The sequence below is a fragment of the Ruditapes philippinarum genome, unplaced genomic scaffold (assembly GCF_026571515.1).
Source record: "Ruditapes philippinarum isolate M1 unplaced genomic scaffold, ASM2657151v2 ctg772_1_1_1_1, whole genome shotgun sequence".
Taxonomy (NCBI): domain Eukaryota; kingdom Metazoa; phylum Mollusca; class Bivalvia; order Venerida; family Veneridae; genus Ruditapes; species Ruditapes philippinarum.
The window spans coordinates 226,199-245,368 of record NW_026855572.1 but is presented as its reverse complement, the minus strand read 5'-3'; the positions used below and the strand labels follow the sequence as shown (position 1 = coordinate 245,368).

At 32.8% G+C, this 19,170-nt stretch overlaps 1 protein-coding gene across 1 annotated transcript; it reads right to left on the bottom strand.

Moving 5' to 3' along the window:
• Positions 1–4,281: 4,281 nt before the first annotated feature.
• On the bottom strand, positions 4,282–19,142 carry LOC132743742 (uncharacterized). Its single transcript, XM_060732306.1, has 11 exons — positions 19,098–19,142; positions 16,301–16,415; positions 14,894–15,083; positions 12,703–12,786; positions 12,327–12,415; positions 10,865–11,047; positions 9,380–9,517; positions 7,647–7,702; positions 5,873–6,009; positions 5,403–5,527; positions 4,282–4,559 (listed from the first exon to the last, which is right to left on the bottom strand). The coding sequence occupies exons 2-11, from the start codon at positions 16,403–16,405 to the stop codon at positions 4,398–4,400; spliced, it is 1,269 nt and encodes a 422-aa protein (XP_060588289.1). The 5' UTR covers positions 16,406–16,415; positions 19,098–19,142; the 3' UTR covers positions 4,282–4,397.
• Positions 19,143–19,170: the final 28 nt, after the last annotated feature.

Genomic DNA, 19,170 nt, shown 5'->3' with positions numbered 1-19,170 from the left:
CTCAACAAATTAATATACAAATAAAACAGTAGTACTGGTATATGCCTTTATCATTAATCAATCAATTACATTCATAAAAATAGACACATTTTGATAACAAATGGAAAATTTAAATCTGGAATTAAACTGTTTTTTTCAATAATCAATAGGTAAAATAAATGAAACTGTAAATTATGCATCCCTTTTACATCAAAGTTCATTGCCGTTTGCCTTATTTCAAACATAATGCATACTTTCAACCCATGTAATATTACATGTACTACATGGTATAATCTCACCAGAGTTGGTGTGCCCCTGACATGAAAACAAAACCTACTTTCACACATGTCTATTAATTCAGTAATCAATAAAATTAACATAATTAAAAGAATACTATTGAATCTCTTACAATGAGAAACAGATTTATCTTTATAGTTTTATCTGCAGGACAAAAGGGGTCCGAGATTTTGGACAATTTAATACACATCATTAACTGACTTACAAAATAATGATTTGTTTTAGAAAATGCTAAAAAAAATATATAATAATAGCAGACGAAGGACTACAAAAAATAAGGATGATTGTCAAATATTTAAATTAATTTTATTTATAATTTAGATAATAGTTATAAGATGTATTGTTATATTATATAAGATAATATAGTAAAATGACTATAATTAAGGAAATATTTCTTGTTATTCAGAAAACAAGTAATTTATGAAATGACTAAAAAATAGCTGTGCACACATTTAAAATTTAAAATAAAAGTAAAAATGAACAAAATTCTATCATTAAATGACCCTACACCCGTGTAAAATAGCATTTGCAGCATCACAAAGTTTTCAAAGTTTAAATTTTTCTTAAAGGAGCTCCACTAAGGTTGAAAAACATAAAATTTGATTTTTTACATAGATCAAGTGACGCAATTACCATTGAAATATCTGCAAAAGATAATAAAAAAAATATACTCAGGATTAAAAATTGCAAGTCCATAGTAAGTTCCATTCTTAGCACAATTGAGTGAAATGCATTGGAAATCTTTATTTTTAGATCATTTTGCACACAAAAATAATAATTCTAGGGAATGATCTGAAAATTTGTACAAAAGTTAATGATTCAGACCTTCTTCAAATGGTATAAAAAAAATCCCTGAATTAAAATATCCCGTCCCATCATGTCTAAAAATCTCAGTGGAGTGCCTTTAAAATAACAAGCTCAGTTTCTCAATATCTATTTTTAGCACAGTTATAAATATATCAAACGAGACACAATTTTTTAATACTTAAATTAATACTGATAATTTCAAAACATTTATTTTGTGTAAATCTTTGGTATGGAGTACATTAAAACACTTAAATATCTTACTACAGCAATGGTCAACAATGTAAAAAGTCAATAATACTTTAAGTAATACATTATTCATATTTAACAAACAAATAAATTAATCAAGACACACATTAATTTTATTAAGTGGATGCAGTATCAACAGTTTTATAACCATCAAGTTATATAGATATATGGATATAAATTGTCATCATTATTTAATGCTAAATTTATACTGAAACAAACCTTGTCACTGGAAACAGATAAATGTTTCCTAAGCTGGACCCCGTAAAAGAATCATGACCTTTGACATGCAACAAAAGCATGGCTACTATAAACAAGAGGGCCATGATGGCCCTTATATCGCACACCTGAATAGGAAGGTTCAATCCATTTTATTTGGGCTGTGTGACCTTGTTTTTGACCAGAGGTGACCCATATTCAAACTTGACCTAAAAATCACCAAACAACCTTTCTTATCAACTTCCTGGATATTGGGATCAAAACAAAAGACGCTAGAGTGTTAACAAGATTTTCTTATTTTTATTCATAAAGTAAGAGTGACCTTGACATTTAAACTGGAGGCCTAGTCCTTGCATTGCATATGACATGTCTCCTCATTTTGCATTACATTATTGCAAAATCTTTTTCAAATTTATCCATGACAAGACAGTTGACCGGACACAATCCTCATTGCACTTTAATGAAAAAATAGATTATCAATTCATGTGTGACCTTGACCTTTGAGCTACAAGTCTTGGTTTTATGAAAGATGCCACCGCTCATTGAGAGTAACATTTTTGTTTCATTATTATTTCAAAATCCAACAATAAATGATATAGTTATGGACTGGAAAAAAAGCAAAATATTAGACAGGCAAATTAAAAAATATATGCTCCCATTATACACACGTGTTATATGTACAAAATAATTTCGAAATTGATCCATGTTATGGACTAGACAAAAAGAAAACAGACAGATGGACTATTAAAAACTATATACTCTTAAAATATACAAAATTATTTAAAAATCCATCCATAAATAACAAAGTTATGGAAGGACTGATAGACCCTCGAAACCCTTCTAGGCATAAAAATGACAAAGAAACAATCAATCAAACTAATAATTGTTAAACTTCATAAAAGAAATTTCATAGAAAAATCTGAAAATCTTACCCTTTACTGAGACAATGTAACAAACAAAATTACAAGTGAGACAATAAAGCAAATATAATTTTTGTGAGGAAATTCAGCTAGAACAAGTTCAGTGAAAAAAAAAAAACAACTTAAAAATACATTTTGTAAAAATACATTTTGTAAAAATACATTTTGTAAAAGACAATCTAAAACACAATTCACTTGTAGTTACAAGTGGCCCCTTAACCCTTGAGGAATACCTGAGATTTTGTCTTGGTTTTCCAAAAACCAAGTTAAGGCACCACCCTGTAGTGACAGTCAAATAGTAAAATTCCTGCTTTAAAAAGCTTTTGCACTACGATTTAACAAAACCACTGCAATGACGTGGCCGAGTGGAAAACATAACTGGCTAAAGATTGGATTTGACATGACATGACAAATCATGCACAAAAACAAATGAGCCGCGTCACAACAAACCAACATAATGGGTTTGCGACCAGCATGGATCCAGACCAGACTGCGCATCTGCGCAGTCTGATCAGGATCCATGCTGTTCGCTATCAGTTTCTCTACTTGTTATAGGGTTTGTAAGCGAACAGCATGGATCCTGATCAGACTGCGCAGATGCGCAGGCTGGTCTGGATCCATGCTGGTCGCAAACCCATAATGTTGGTTTTGTCGTGACACGGCTCAAATTATTTACACGAAACAACAAAAAATAAATATGCTGTTTATTTTAATGCTTTTATGATTATAAAATCCCTGAATACAAAAAAAAAAATATACAAAGATCTTCAACTTAAATTTCTATAATATCATTTCAAAGTAAATGCCCTCATTTCGAACAACATTGGCCAAATAATTCATATTTACCCAGACAAATGGTAATACAGATATTTTTTAATACACATATATGGTGTGTTGTCTAATTGATTCATTACTTTACTCTCTCAAATGTACAAAACAACAACACCCGACCTCACACCTCCCCCCTCCCCACAAAAAAAAAAAAACAACAACCAAACAACAACAAAATACCAACAACAACTAACAGTACATGTACATTATTCTTGTTAATTACAGCATTCAGATCTAAATACATGAGATTAATTATAACACCAAATACAAATACTTACAATAGTAACATTATCATATAACATCACTTTCATATCAATTTGACATATACTTTGTATGAACTACCACCAAATATCATTAAATCAATCATTTACAAAAACATGATGAACAAAAGACATCATAGTAATTAATACCTGTTACCAAGTTTGTATTTTACCCTTTAACCTGCTAAATTTGTGTAATGGATGGGCCCTGCTGCACGTTTTCAACATTCAAAGCTTAAGGGACTACAATATCAAATACTAACAGTATAGAGCCTGGTCAGGTTGGCCCGATCTAGAACTTGGTCAGGATGGCCTTGCTCTAGAATCTGATCAGGCTGACCTGGCTCTAGAACCTGGTCAGGCTGACCTGGCTCTAGAACTTGGTCAGGTTGGCCTCACTCTAGAAACTGATCAGGTTGGCCTTGGTCTAGAGCCTGGTCAGGCCGGAATGGCTGTAGAACCTGGTCAGGCTGGCCTTGCTCTAGAACCTGGTCAGGCTGGCCTGGCTCTAGAATCTGATCAGGCTGACCTGGCTCTAGAATCTGATCAGGCTGGCCTGGCTCTAGAACCTGGTCAGGCTGGCCTTGCTCTAGAATCTGATCAGGCTGACCTGGCTCTAGAACCTGGTCAGGCTGGCCTGGCTCTAGAACTTGGTCAGGTTGGCCTCACTCTAGAAACTGATCAGGTTGGCCTTGGTCTAGAGCCTGGTCAGGCCGGAATGGCTGTAGAACCTGGTCAGGCTGGCCTTGCTCTAGAACCTGGTCAGGCTGGCCTGGCTCTAGAATGGTGACAAAGGCTTATCATTATCTGTTTCAGCAGGTACAAGGTTTAAGAAGCATATTTATTCTAATTCCTGGACAACATATCGCAGCTTTTTTATAGCCAGCACTATCATCTCTGAGTCAAGGTCGTTGTGGGTGACAATTCGGGTTATATGTGGGTATATTGGGACACTTCGTACAGTGATACTCTCCCCAAGTTCCTCTCTTTCTTTGTCTGTTACCTAAAATAGTAATATTATTATGAATAGAAACATTATTTTTTACTCCAATAATTTTTTATTTACATGACAAGCATGACCTTTAAAATTTTATCATTTTTCAAATGTTTCAATATTATATTTCAAAAAACGTTTGTGTTGGGATATAAAATTTTCTTTTAAAAATAAAGATATTTTTACCTACTTAAATAAACTTCTATGAAGTTTTTATTCTTTAGGGTTTTTTTTAAAAGACTTTTCCCTCATTTCATTAGCCAGAAATGATTAAATCACCAGTCCTATAAATGGTGTAAAATGCTGTTTTGTCTATAAAAATAGCAAATGAAAGTGAAACCAAATACATGTATATAAACTAATCTGGTGTTCATTTTCAAGCTATATTGGGGGACAGTCACTTGTTGTTTAAGGTGTCTGCTTTCCTGGCAAAGATATATTATCACCGCAAATAGGGCTGAGACTTTGTATGTAAAAAAATGATCAATCATAAATTTTAACAGATGATGATATAAGATTTATGTTATAATAAGTTAGCAGTAATCTAACAAGAGCTACTGGATTCTGTACATCAATTTCAAAGTAAATTCCATCTTTACATATACACAGTCTCTTCATTCAAAAGAAGATCATATGTTGATTACACAAATAGTGACATATAAAAATAAATATTCTACAACTAGAACACCTACTACAAAAATAGGGTCCTACAAATAAGATCCTAATTATCTGCCAATTAAGCTGTCAAATTTCTGTATGGACAAACATCCAATCTGCATGGACCAAAATGCAAGACTCTGAGTCAATATAATCAACATTTTAAATCTATAATTAAAACATTACAGTACAAACCTCCATTAATCGTTGAGAGAACTGAGCAGATTTTAGTCCTGGTTTTAACATCTCAAACATAACCATGTTTGTATCTAATCCAACATCCGTTATACCTATAGCTGTACTATTGACTTCCTTAATAGCTACATAAATATACATAATTATAAATTATCATACATAGTACAATCATACTAAAGAAAAACATTTTCTTCTTCGAAAAGCTAAGGATGAAAAAGAATTTTTTATAAATTGCCAAGTAAGTAATGTTTTCTTATACCTTATATACCTTTATGCAATATAAATAGACAAATTTTTCAAACTCTTTAAATGTACCACATTGATATTAAAAAAAACAACAATTGGTTGTTGGTTAAAAAGAGGAAAATTAGGATTCTTAAACCCGTGATAAAACCTCTGTTACTTTCTCTATTTATTCACATTAAAAGTAAATTTTTAAAATTTACAATTAAACAACTACAATCATGTACCTTTAGCTACTTGTGAAGCATTATTGTTATCAACATACAGTTTAGGAACAATGTTATCTAGGGAGTACAATGCTGCGGCTGCTACAACTCCAGCCTGTCTCATACCACCTCCCAAACCTTTACGCATCCTCTTGGCCCTATATATGTAAAATAATATAATTGAGCCGTGCTATGACAAAAGCAACATAGTGGGTTTGCCACCAGCATGAATCTAGACCAGCCTGCGCATCCGCGCAGTCTGATCAGGATCTATGCTGTTCGCTATCAGTTTCTCTACTTGTTATAAGGTTCGTAAGTGAACAGCATGGATCCTGATCACACTGTGCGGATGCGCAGGCTGGTCTGGATCCATGCTGGTCGCACACACATTATGTTGGTTTTGTCATAGCGCGGCTCATATGTACTTCTGTTACTATAAATACATTCTTAACCAGAAACATACTAAATTTCTCCAACTTTTTGGAGCTTTCCATGATTTTTGGGGATATCAAGACGAAAATCATTAAGTCAGCCAACAGTATAGAGACTGGTCAGATTACAACGATGTAGCAGGCTGGCCTGGTACTAGGCTGGTGCGGCGTGGTGCCAAAGACTAAGCACTTTAATGCCAGTTCAAGCAAGGTAAGAGTTAACAATGCATTAACAGAATGAGCGCAGAAAATGATAAAATATTTGATTAATTAATAAAATTTCCTTGATACTAGTAAGTACAAACATAAAAGTTAGTACAAACATATGATTACTGTAATTAATTCAGAAAATGCAAGTTAATAGATAGAATATACAGATTGAGACTTCTTGTCTATGAATTTGATCTATAGACTTATTTACTGGTTGAAAATCTTATTGAGGCTTTTATGGTAGCTCAATGCATATCTCTTCCCCCAGTTGCTATTTGAATTCACTGTTGGGAACCAGACTTCTGTTATGCAATGGGGCTTATGATGTACCTTATAGAAATAATGGACATAGTATCTTACCACATTAAATGGACTTGTCAATCTTTCAGTCTGGACAAAGCCCTTCATCATTTTAAGGGAAAACTTCAAAATTTATACTGAATGGATAACAGTGAATACCATGATCAGACTACTCTAAGTAAGGAAAATAAGTAAGAAAACAGGAATTGAGGTCACAATTATCTCCTAAAGATTATTCTGTTTATAAATGTTAAAAACAATGACACAAAGAAAGAGTTTAAATCCTCCAGAAGACTTCAGACCTTTAAACCATATTTATGAACACTCAAAACATCATAACTCCAAAACATTTTCATCCAATGAAACATGCAAACCATATGTAAAACTATGCTTGTTGAGAATCACTTCAGTGAACGTTTTATTAAAATGATTTTAAAATCAGGCTAGCGGTTTTAGAGATAAAGTTAGGACAAAATTGTACAAAATGGAGGTCAGACCGACGAATGATTGGACAGTGAAGTCAGTACATGCATCTCTTAGGGGGTATAAAAATAATCTCATTTAAGAACTGATTGCAGAAATGTCTTTTCTTAGTTACTTGTTGACTGAGTTATGTTGGTTAAGTTTGGCTTTCAAAACGCACTTGGTGCAAGGGGACATTATACAAAGTACACTTAGATATGATGCAGCTCAAGAGTTGTCCCCCTTATTTCATTTATTTTTTTATTGGCAGGATTCCAACTTAAGGCTGTGATTCAAGATGAAAGCCACTGTCAGGTGTTCATTTTTTTCTGATTTGAAAGACTATTTTGAGGTTAACACTGACTACATGTAGTAATAATAAGTGCACTTACATGTGTATAAAATCTTTGCTACCAGCTATTATAGAACCTATAGGTGCAGCCAGCCCCTGTGTGACAGTAATGTTATGAATGTTAGTGTTATAATATAAGAACAAAATTAAAATTAAATCAATAATAATAAAATTAAAATTCTAACATGACTTGCTATCAGTCGCAACAAACACACACTTTCAAGCAGCAAATATCTATATTTGAGCCGCGTCACGACAAAACCAACATAATGGGTTTGCGACCAGCATGGATCCAGACCAGCATCAGGATCCATGCTGTTCGCTTACCAACCCTTTTACAAATAGAGAAACTGATAATGAACAGCATGGATCCTGATCAGATTGCGTGGAGGCGCAGGCTGGTCTGGATCAATGCTGGTCGCAAACCCACTATGTTGGTTTTGTCGTGACGCGGCTCATTTGTGTTTAAAAACTTTATTGTAATTCTCAGTAGGGGTTAACAACACAACTATATGATAAATAATGTCATTCTACAGAAGTAAAATGTATAAAGCTATATATTTGTTGTCTGTTTATTGTAATTTACAATTGTAAAATTATTGTTTATTTTGTGATTAAAATTATCACAGAATATATAGAATGACAGAAATATGTCAGTATATTTAATCGAAAGTGAGTGGAGCATGCATCAAAAACTGCCAAACCTACTAATCTGCCTATAGATTATAAATTTATTGTTTAAATTTTGGAAAAAAAGAACCCTTCCAAAAGACCTGTATAAAAGAAATAATAAATTTGAGCCAAACCATGACAAAAATCAACATTGTGTGTTTGCGACCAGCATGGATCCAGGCCAGCCTGCGCATCCGCACACTATGATGGTTTTGTCATGGCGCAGCTCAATTATGTTTGTTAATTTTGTTTACAGCAAATGGCACATTCAGAAATTATTTGCTAAATTGTTAATTCCATATATAACTCCTGTAAAATTTATTGTTTGAATTTTAAAAAAGAATACTTCCAAAAAGCTTGTATGACATAAACATGGTAGATAATTGCCTTAAAAGCAAAGGACGCATGCACAAAATCATTGCTAGATGGATAAAACCCTAATAAAAATAGTAAATAATATTTTGTTCTGGAACATTTTATTTTGTTTACATAGTATGTAATTACAATATTCATGTGTGTTAATTAACAGAGACACATTCTATGTTAAAACATATTTGGGAATCTACCATATAATAATGGAACCAATATATTTTCACTGTTGATAAATTTTATAAAAAATATTTCATAAGATATAGATTTATACCCTTTAAAATAACAGCAAAACACTTTTTATTTCACAACATTTCATTCTTTTTATGCGAAACATTCATGTGTGTTACATATCAGAGAAATTCTATGTTGCAACTCTTTCAATACTCAACCAATTAAATTATAATAAAAACATAGTTTTACAATTTGCAAATTTTATTCAATAAAAAATCACTAGATACAACTTGATATCTTTTAAAACCAGATGTGCAAAACTTTCTAACGCTTCACCCAATGAAATTGTCATAGGTTAAAAATACCTATGAGATGAGTTAAGTCTTTTATATGAAAAACAAAATTAATATGGTCATGGAAATAAATCAATTTTAATGATATAGTTCATCTATTATACATGCAGTTAATTATTGTTAATATGATACAATGGTGAAAATTTCAATATTATCATTCATAAACAAGCATGCTGGGATTACTAAAATCTAAGCTGTTGTTTACCTTTGAAAAGCACATGTTTACACTGTCACTGTATTTCATGATCTCAGATACTGGTACCCCTTGTGCTGCAGCAGAGTTTAGAATCCGGGCACCATCTGTGTGCACCTTTATGTTGTTGTCTTTTGCTATTTGCCACACCTTAAAATTTCAACCTTAGATAATAGTAAAAATATCAAGATCCCCTTTCAGCAAAGATCATTCAGTTAGATTAACGTTCCTTCTTTTTTGTCACATTTTTCAGTCATGTCAATACTCTTAAGATCATAAGCAGGGTTTTCATCATTAACAGATTGGCAATCAATATCATCAGTTGAAATGCTGTTAAAATTGGTTGTATTTTTAGCTTGTAGATTAAAAAAATCCCCTTTACCCTTGGACAAATTGGTTGTTTTCGTGGGAAAACAACTGTTGCCTCAGATAAAAATAAAAACCCTGCATAAGACAACATTCTTGCTTTACTGGTACAGGAATAACTCAGATGACCTCTTGAAATTTTTGTCTAACATGAGCAGGCACCTTGTTAAATGATTCCCTATAAATGATTGTTATCTTATATAACCTAGCTCTCCCTTTGGGGAGCATAAAAATCATCTAACAAAATTGCAGTCTTTTCATAACCTACAAAGTAACGCTGCCTTTTCTGAATAACTAACTGTTCAAAAAGATTTTCAGCTAAAAATTGAGATTTTAAAACTTAAAGCTGCATGCCTCCAGATCAGCCAACATATTTCATTAAAATCAAACTTGAGAAAAATGTACTAAAATTTTAAAGAAAATACAACAACTTAAGTAATTAGTAACATGTGATGTGTGATTAATGACTGATTTGCAGTATTAATCACTATTTTTCCACGGCAATTTATGTCTAAGTTCCGTTTGCAATGTTTGAATTACTTTCTTTGTTCACTTCACAATATTTTTCTTTTTAATACATTTCCAAAACTGTCATGAAAATTGCCATGAATCTGGAGGCATGCTGCTTTAAGATAAAATCATTTTCTGCCTAAAATGTTTCAATCTAATCAACACATCTCTACAGTCTAATGCGAATTCACTTATATTCGTGGGCATTAAATTTCGTGGTTTTATCAAAACGGGCATATTTGTGGGTTTTCTTAAATTCGTGTATTTTCAATTTCTTGTAAAAAATAAAATAAATAACCTAATGCAAAGTAATCTTACACTTAATCGCCGCGCGTTTTACTTACCGCGCGTTTTACTTTAAGTTATTCACACAGCGCTTGCCAATTTTAATCCTTGCCTCTGGGCATTCATTACACAAAAATCGGCGGAAAAGCGCCGATGCATGTATGTAATGTATAGAATAGAGACATGGCAAGAAGTATTTGTTGGGATAAAATTTTGTCGGATCTTAAATTCGTGGATTTACCTACCCACGAAAATTCGTGCCCCACAAATAATGATGATTTTTCAGTATTAATTTACAATGATGTAATGCTGTAATGCATCATGGTATACTAGTACCTGTTTTAAGAAAGACAATGGTAAAGCTTTCCCACCACAGAAATTTTGAGAATTTTCCAGACATATAAGTTTGGTAATAGGTTGATGGACATCATTCACAGGTCGTATAACTCGACAAAGTTCATCAAGGTCAAAGGTTCCATCGTCATTGTTTTGTATTGTCCTTGCCATCACACCTGCAAACTGTAGACAAATATATGTCATATGCACCATATGGACCAGTACAACTATATTGTACTTATATAAAAGTGATATATTCTTAACTTTTTAGAATGACAAATAATATATATTCTTAAGATTTTAACACTAAAAATAATTACACAAGTTCTGTACAGTTGCCTTGCCAATAATTGTCAAATCATCATAAAATAATCTCCCATTGATCATCAAGAACAAAATAACTATCCAGCTACCGTAAACTTTTTTTTGTATATATAAAATATTGTATACAGGTGCTAGACAGTAATTTTGTTCTTGATGATCAAGGGGAGATTATTTTATGATAATTTGACAATTATTGGCAAGACAAGTGTGCCGAATGCCTGTGATAATAATTGATAAGAAATTTAAATAAATCTTTTATTATGAATAAAATTAATGTATGTAAAAAAATCTTGTGACAAAAAGTCACACTGGAGATCCATTGACTAAAAAAATAGCAAGATATATTTTATACAGAGAATAATTCAAATAAGGGCAAATAACTCAAAAACAATATTACTGACCAGCAGGCCTCCATCAATTCTTTTTTGCTTTAAAAGTTTTTGTTATCATATTCTAAAACAAAAAGTTTCTGTTCTGTTTTCATATTCTAAAACCAAAAGTTTTTATCAATTATTCTAAAACCAAATGTTTCTGTTAATTCATATTCTAAAACCAAAAGTTTCTGTTATCACATTCTAAAACATTTTCTGTAATCATATTCAAAAACCAAAAGTTTTTATTATTATATTGTAACACAAAAAGTTTCTGTTATCATGTTCCAAAACCAGCAAAGTTTAAACAAATCCAATGAAACATTTTTTTCCCTAGACAATTATGTACATTTTAAGCACTGTAAACAGCTAATGAGGAAGTCAATAATAATTAAAACAAATAAACTTATTGTCATTTATGACAACCAAATAAAGCAGAAAATTGGAGAAAAAAAAATACATAAAAGATTTAAAGATATAATAAAATTTCCAATCATCCTATACTAAACTATTATCTTACAATATACTTACACTTTAAGTGATGCTGACATTCCTTTTTTCAGATACAGGTATTTACTTTAAATTTACTTTATAGCATATAAGTATCAAAACTAGAATATCTCTGAGGGTCAGTGAAACAAAGTTTGGTTTTAAACAGGTTATTACTGTAAATGTGTGACACCCTGGCAAAGTTTACTTATCTAAGAATATTTACATAAAACCCATTATAACCACAATTTTACATTATGTTGTATCAAGTGATGTACCTGTGAAATACCGGCCTGCTCGTTTAGCAGTATATGAGATTTATGTCCTACTATAGCTTCCTGTCCACGTTCACGACAGTGTACCAAAACTGAAATACATGGTATCTGTATGAACAAGAGTTGTCTGTAAGACAGCGCAATCAACTATCTTTAGTGCTTGACAGAAAGAAAAGGGGCAAAACTCTGTAAAATGGTAACTCAAAGTTATATGACCTGTGCCCATCATGTCAGGTCATCACAGTGAAAAAGTGTGTGAAGTTTTAACCCCATTTCTTCAGTAGTTTTTGGAAATACCAACAATTAAATTTTGATCTAAACAAAAATTAAAACTACTAACGGTGTCTTTACTTTTTGATATATAAGCTTTCATACATACTTGAAATAAGATTTCCCATTGTACCAGTGGGTACTAGAAGGGAATCTTCAGTCCCAAACAACTCTGCACATCTTCTCTGTAACTCTGAAAATATTCATCCATACAAAATATCTTAAGTAATATTTTCACTACAAATACTACATTATATAAATATAACACAATATAACCCCAAAGAATGTTATAGAAACTAGAGGATGCTTTTGTAAAAAAGCGCATGTCTCCCCCACTGCTGAGAATAACTGTGAATGGAAACAGGAATGGAAATGGAGATAAAAGAACAGAGTATATAAAACCAGACAACTGATATATCACTGATATATCAATAATAGTTAAATGTCCTCACTGATAAGAACTCTAGTTATCATCCGGAAATGAGAAAATGACCAATGGTCACTGTGACCTTAACCTTTGACCTACTGACCCCATAAACAAGAGGGATCATCTGCTCAATAAGACCAATCATCCTATGAAGTTTGAGGGTTGTAGGTCTAAAGGAACTCTAGTTATCATCCGGAAAGGAGAAATTAACCAACGGTCGCTGTGACCTTGACCTTTGACCTACTGACCATTAAAACAATAGGGATCATTGATTAATAAGAATCCTATGAAGTTTGAGGGTTGTAGGTCAAAAGGAACTCTAGTTATCATCCGGAAATGAGAAATTGACCAACGGTCACTGTGACCTTGACCTTTGACCTACTGACCCCAAAAACAATAGGGATCATCTGCTCTATAAGACCAATCATCCTATGAAGTTTGAAGGCTGTAGGTCAAAAGGAACTCTAGTTATCATCCGGAAACGAGAAATTGACCAACGGTCACTGTGACCTTGACCTTTGAACTACTGACCCCAAAAACAATAGGGATCATCTGCTCAATAAGACCAATCATCCTATGAAGTTTGAGGTCTGTAGGTCTAAAGGAACTCTAGTTATCATCCGGAAACGAGAAATTGACCAACGGTCAGTGTGACCTTGACCTTTGACCTACTGACCCCAAAAACAATAGGGATCATCAGCTCTATAAGACCAATCATCCTATGAAGTTTGAGGGCTGTAGGTCAAAAGGAACTCTAGTTATCATCCGGAAACGAGAAATTGACCAACGGTCACTGTGACCTTGACCTTTGAACTACTGACCCCAAAAACAATAGGGATCATCTGCTCAATAAGACCATTCATCCTATGAAGTTTGAGAGCTGTAGGTCAAAAGGAACTCTAGTTATCGTCCGGAAACGAAGAATGGACGGACGGACTGACGGACGGACGGACTGACGGACGGACGGACAGGGCAAAGACAATATGTCTCCCCCCGAGGTGGGGGAGACATAAATATACATAATTGTATCATTCAGTAAAGTTTTAGTGAAATATATCAAGAAACAGAAAATGGACAATGTGCTTGTCTTTTTTTCAGTGCTTGATAGTTAGACAAGAGCCTGGATAATGTAGAAATTCAAAGTTCCAAAAGGGCCATAATTCCGTCACAATCTACATTAGAGTTATAGACTTTGAACAGTGAGCTTATATTATGCTCTAAATGTGTTTAGTTTCAACCCATTCCTTTCAGTAGTTTTGTAAATGCAAACTTGCATTTGAAAACTTAATCAAAGTGTGACGAGTATGGAGACGCCAACGCCTGGGTGAGTACAATAGCTCTCCCTATTCTTAAAATAGTCAAACTAAAAATGTAATCTTCTTTGCATTTTTTCAGGGAAATATGGGCAACTGGATAGAAGTACTGATCTTCAGTAATAAAACTTGCTTTGACACAATCATGTAAGAAATAAAATTCTCTAACTGACTTATGCTTACATATGCAGGGGACAAAATTTTAATGCTGTACAGCAAAAAATCATAGCCATGTACATTGTAAATAACCTCTTTTTGTGTTATACATCATAATTACATCCTAATTATCTAAGATGACAAAAATGAGCCAATTGTTATGACAAAACCAACATACACATGTAATGGGTTTGCGACCAGCATGGATCCAGACCAGCCTGCGGATCCGCGCAGTCTGATCAGGATTCATGCTGTTCGCTTACAAACACTATTACAAGTAGAGAAACTGATAGCGAACAGCATGGATCCTGATCAGACTGCGCTAATGCGCAGGCTGGTCTGGATACATGCTGGTCGCAAACGCACTATGTTGGTTTTGTCGTGACGCGGCTCAAATTTTTTACCATTAACAGTTGGATCCTCTCCATACACGTCATCTCCCACCTCAGCCTCGGCCATTGCCTGTCTCATAGCTGGACTTGGTTTGGTTATAGTGTCACTGCGTAAGTCCACATGTTTTATCTCCCCTGCCTGCTCTTGTGACATGGTTACAGTTGTACTTGGTTTCACACCTGAATGATACCTTGAAAATGCCTGTAAAAATAAACAATACTTTAATAATATAACATTTTTTATAAATGATCTATCATAAATTACATTTAAAGCAGCATTTCTGTACTTAGAAATGCAAGCCCCAACCTTCCTTACACTAATTATAATACATTCATCAGATTGATTTTTACCCATTATTTGAAAGTAACAAAACCAATTAAATTTTGATGATTACACCTAACATAATGTAGATGATTTTCATAATTCTTTAACAGAAGCAATATATGAAAATAATCTTTACAGAAAAATGCTTGAATTCTACTTTTCATATTATTCTTGTTTGATAAGTTTGAAAAGCATGATTATAAAATAGGTCAATAAAAACAGAAACAATCATGTATTGTACATAAAACTTCAGTCAATATTTATTTTGAAATTTCCCCTAAAAATGATGAATGGTTTAGTCTAGATTGTGAGATGGACAAGTCCATTTAAGATATTAAGCGCGGCTAATGAAATCAATCCTCAGATTCAATGTTTCAAGATTATAAGAAATATATGGCATAAATTAAACCTCTTGTTATAGCTTATAACTTCAAATAGTACTTTTGGTTTAAACATATTTATTTAAGCTTTATTGTGAAATAAGTTCTTGCAATTATATTAATCACTTTCGAGTCTGCTTCCTCGAACCAACCAGTACTGGTGTCATATGATGAAACAGGGTGGTGCCCCGATTTGGGCCTGAACCCATGATCCCTGGGTTGAGAGGCAGACACCTTAACCACTAGGCCACCGCTTCCTTTAAAAAAATACTTTTAATCTTTCATTTTTCAACCCTTTAATCATTATAAGACGTGAGTCAAAACATCTGAAAATATTTTACCTATACCTTTTACACAAGCTATTTTATTCAAAGTAATTCAGTGAGACAATAGTTAAGGACTATTGAAGAAACAAAGAATTCGCAAGAAAAAATCATGCAAACTTGCCAAATATTGAAATGTCAATAAGCAGTATGCAGTTAGACTGGATCAGATCAGAGCCTCTAAATATAGAACTATATACATGTACACAAATGTGGATAAACAAGCGTAACTTTGCTTGCAGTAATCCAAATTCCTCCAAAACTTTACCATAGAATTCAATGACACATTAAACTTGACCTGTTTTATCACTAAATTGCCATATAATGTACATCAATGACCTAGTTTACCTTCACTTTAATCTTTCACTTTTAATTTGACATTCATACTCACTGTGTGCTGACAACCACTGGATTTAAAATGCTGGGTACCAGTGACTACCAAAACTTTCCTTAATATATGCAGGGATCCAGGCAATCTTATACCAGCAAGGCTCATTTTGAAATATCTGTGTGGAAATAAAAAACAACAACATATACATGTAGTTAACTAACTAAGTTTTTACAAATTTGCTTTCTTATTATCACAGGTTTAATGTTTAACAGACAGTAACAGACAGAGACCATTTTAATACTGGCTACTTATTTCTTGACATACTTGGTTGACTGTAAACGTAGAAAAATATAAAAGTTGAATACAGTATATACATGTACATGTACTTTGACCAAACAGAATACAAAAAATAAAGATTAGGGTCTGAATATAATATTCATGACATACTAGCCTTTTTCCTATATTTTGGAAGGCCACCCATACTGTTTAAATCCAGAAAAAAAGTGTATGAAAAAAGTCAAAGATTTGTCATTTTGGTGTATTATGAAACACATACATTATAAAAGAACAGCTTCTATTTATAGTAGATTTTATTTTATATATCGTCTGAGCTGTTATATTATTGAAGGCCTGACTGCCTTGGAAAAAAACTATTGCGGCGGTGAAATGATCTGAGTGGAAACTTTGTGTAAATACATCCAACAGACATTGATTTGCATCATTCTTCATCAGTGCATAATCTACACAAATTTGGAAAAAATTAAATAGGTCCCTTCTGCAACTTATATTTATTTCTGTATTCACTTTTTGTTAGATTTCTGCAGAAAATTAAGTCTATTTTAAAATCTATTTTGCCATAATTCAGAGCCATAAAATTAATTCACACTTGTTTATGTCGAATTTTAGAAGCGATTTAATAACAATAAAATCAACAATATTTTTTGTATAAGTTGCAGACACCATTTTATTGCTGATTTCTATTATAATTAATATTATTACATGTAGGCCTATTCCTCATTGGCAATAAATAAATGTGCAGTCTTGCATACATGCATGTCTTTTTACACCCACAGCCAAAAAAATTACAACATTGTATTGTGCAACATTGTATCACAACATTGTATTACAACATTGTATTACAACATTGTATTACAACATTGTATTGTGCATGACTGAGAATATACTTACAAGGATCTAATAATGCATCTTTTCATCACGATAACAAACATATTGACCGTACTGACCCTACCACGTTAATATGAATAATAATATATATATGGTCGAGATGACTCGGATGCCAATTTGTTTCGAATGACAGACTATGCTCTCCCTTACCAGTTCCTCCACCCGATGGTTCTCCCCAAAACTGTTTCCTCCCCTGACGGTTCTCTCCCAAATTTGAAATATGCAAACAGTTCTCCCCATTTTTTTTAGTTATCATTTAGTTTTGTCTTAATCTAATAATGTTTCTTAATGAAGATTATTAAAAGAATGTTTTTATATTAAGTGCATTTTATGTTTATGTTTATCTGAAAAGTATTTGTAAATTTAACACCTTTTTTCGGCTATTTCAATCCTATCAACACCTTCATTGTGAGGGATCAAGATTATTGAACAGTGTAGTTATGTAATGGTCTAGTGATGTTCATTCATTTGTTAAATAGTGAATAAGGTGGTAACAAATATGTTCTAGAAAATAAATAAGCAACAATTAGTATACATGCAATCACATTTCACATTTACTATTTATTTAAAATTTATTAAAGATCTGGAGCATTTTATGTATGAATAAAATCTTTCAATTATGGAATATAACAGGCCTTTTGATTGGTTGTTTTGTTAGGTTATAGGTTAAACAATATTTTGACAGGTTAAAGGTCAAATTGTATTACTACGCTAGTGCTTATAAATACATGTAGATAGTTTTGGCGGCATTCTTATTACAGTTTTGTCAGACACGTTTGCGAATTGAGGCTTTTTTCAAATTTGCCACTCCCACTCACCCTAGTTTGGTTTTTAATTTTTGCTGTTTTGTAATTTTTTATTTGCGCTGTATGATGTTTTTGTGGTGGTGCGATAGCTTAGTTGAGTTGGTTAGACCACTGATTATCACTCCTGAGGTCCCGGGTTCGATCCTGGGTTATAACCTTGGGATTTTTCAGAGACACTTTCAGTGTTTCCCAGTTCCCACCTACCTAGAGGTGCACTGGTAAGAAATCAGGTAATCCTGGCATGTATCAGTGCTATACACTGAGCATGCAAAAGAACCAAGGGTTCTATTCAATAAGCTGATAAGAGCTAGGAACTGGTTCCCGGATTCCCTTGTATCTCATAGCTGTCTCTTAAAAATGTATACAATTTATACCTGCTTAGAGTGATGGTAAACAATTTTAAGCAGTATGTTAAACAGTAAACTTAATGCACATGTGTATTGAACTCCTTTCTTTATTATACAAAAGTATGAAATTCAGAAATTAAAATTCATAAATCATTTTTCTTATAGATTCTCTCTATATTTTATTTAAAAAACAAAAACAAAAAAAAAAAACGACACAATAATTAAGGGTTTTTTTATTATATGGAGGAGAAACCTCTTAACAGTGACATCTATGTAATATCAGACTGTAGAATCGGTCGGTCTTGCAGTCGAAAATTACATATTGAGACTTAATAAATAACAGCCAAGCTGACCAGCAGACCCCCGATTCGTCTGTGGAACTCCACCGTTAGTCACTTAATTTTTTAAATTGTTTATGCAAGTACAGAGATTTATCTGTATTATATTTAATGTTTAATTTTATTAACAATATAGATAATCGGATTAATCCACTAGCATCAGATACAATTTAAGACCTACCTGCACTACAAATGTCGAACAGTAACAAAAGGGGAATAACTGTAGATCTTAAGTAACCGATTTTTGTTAAAAG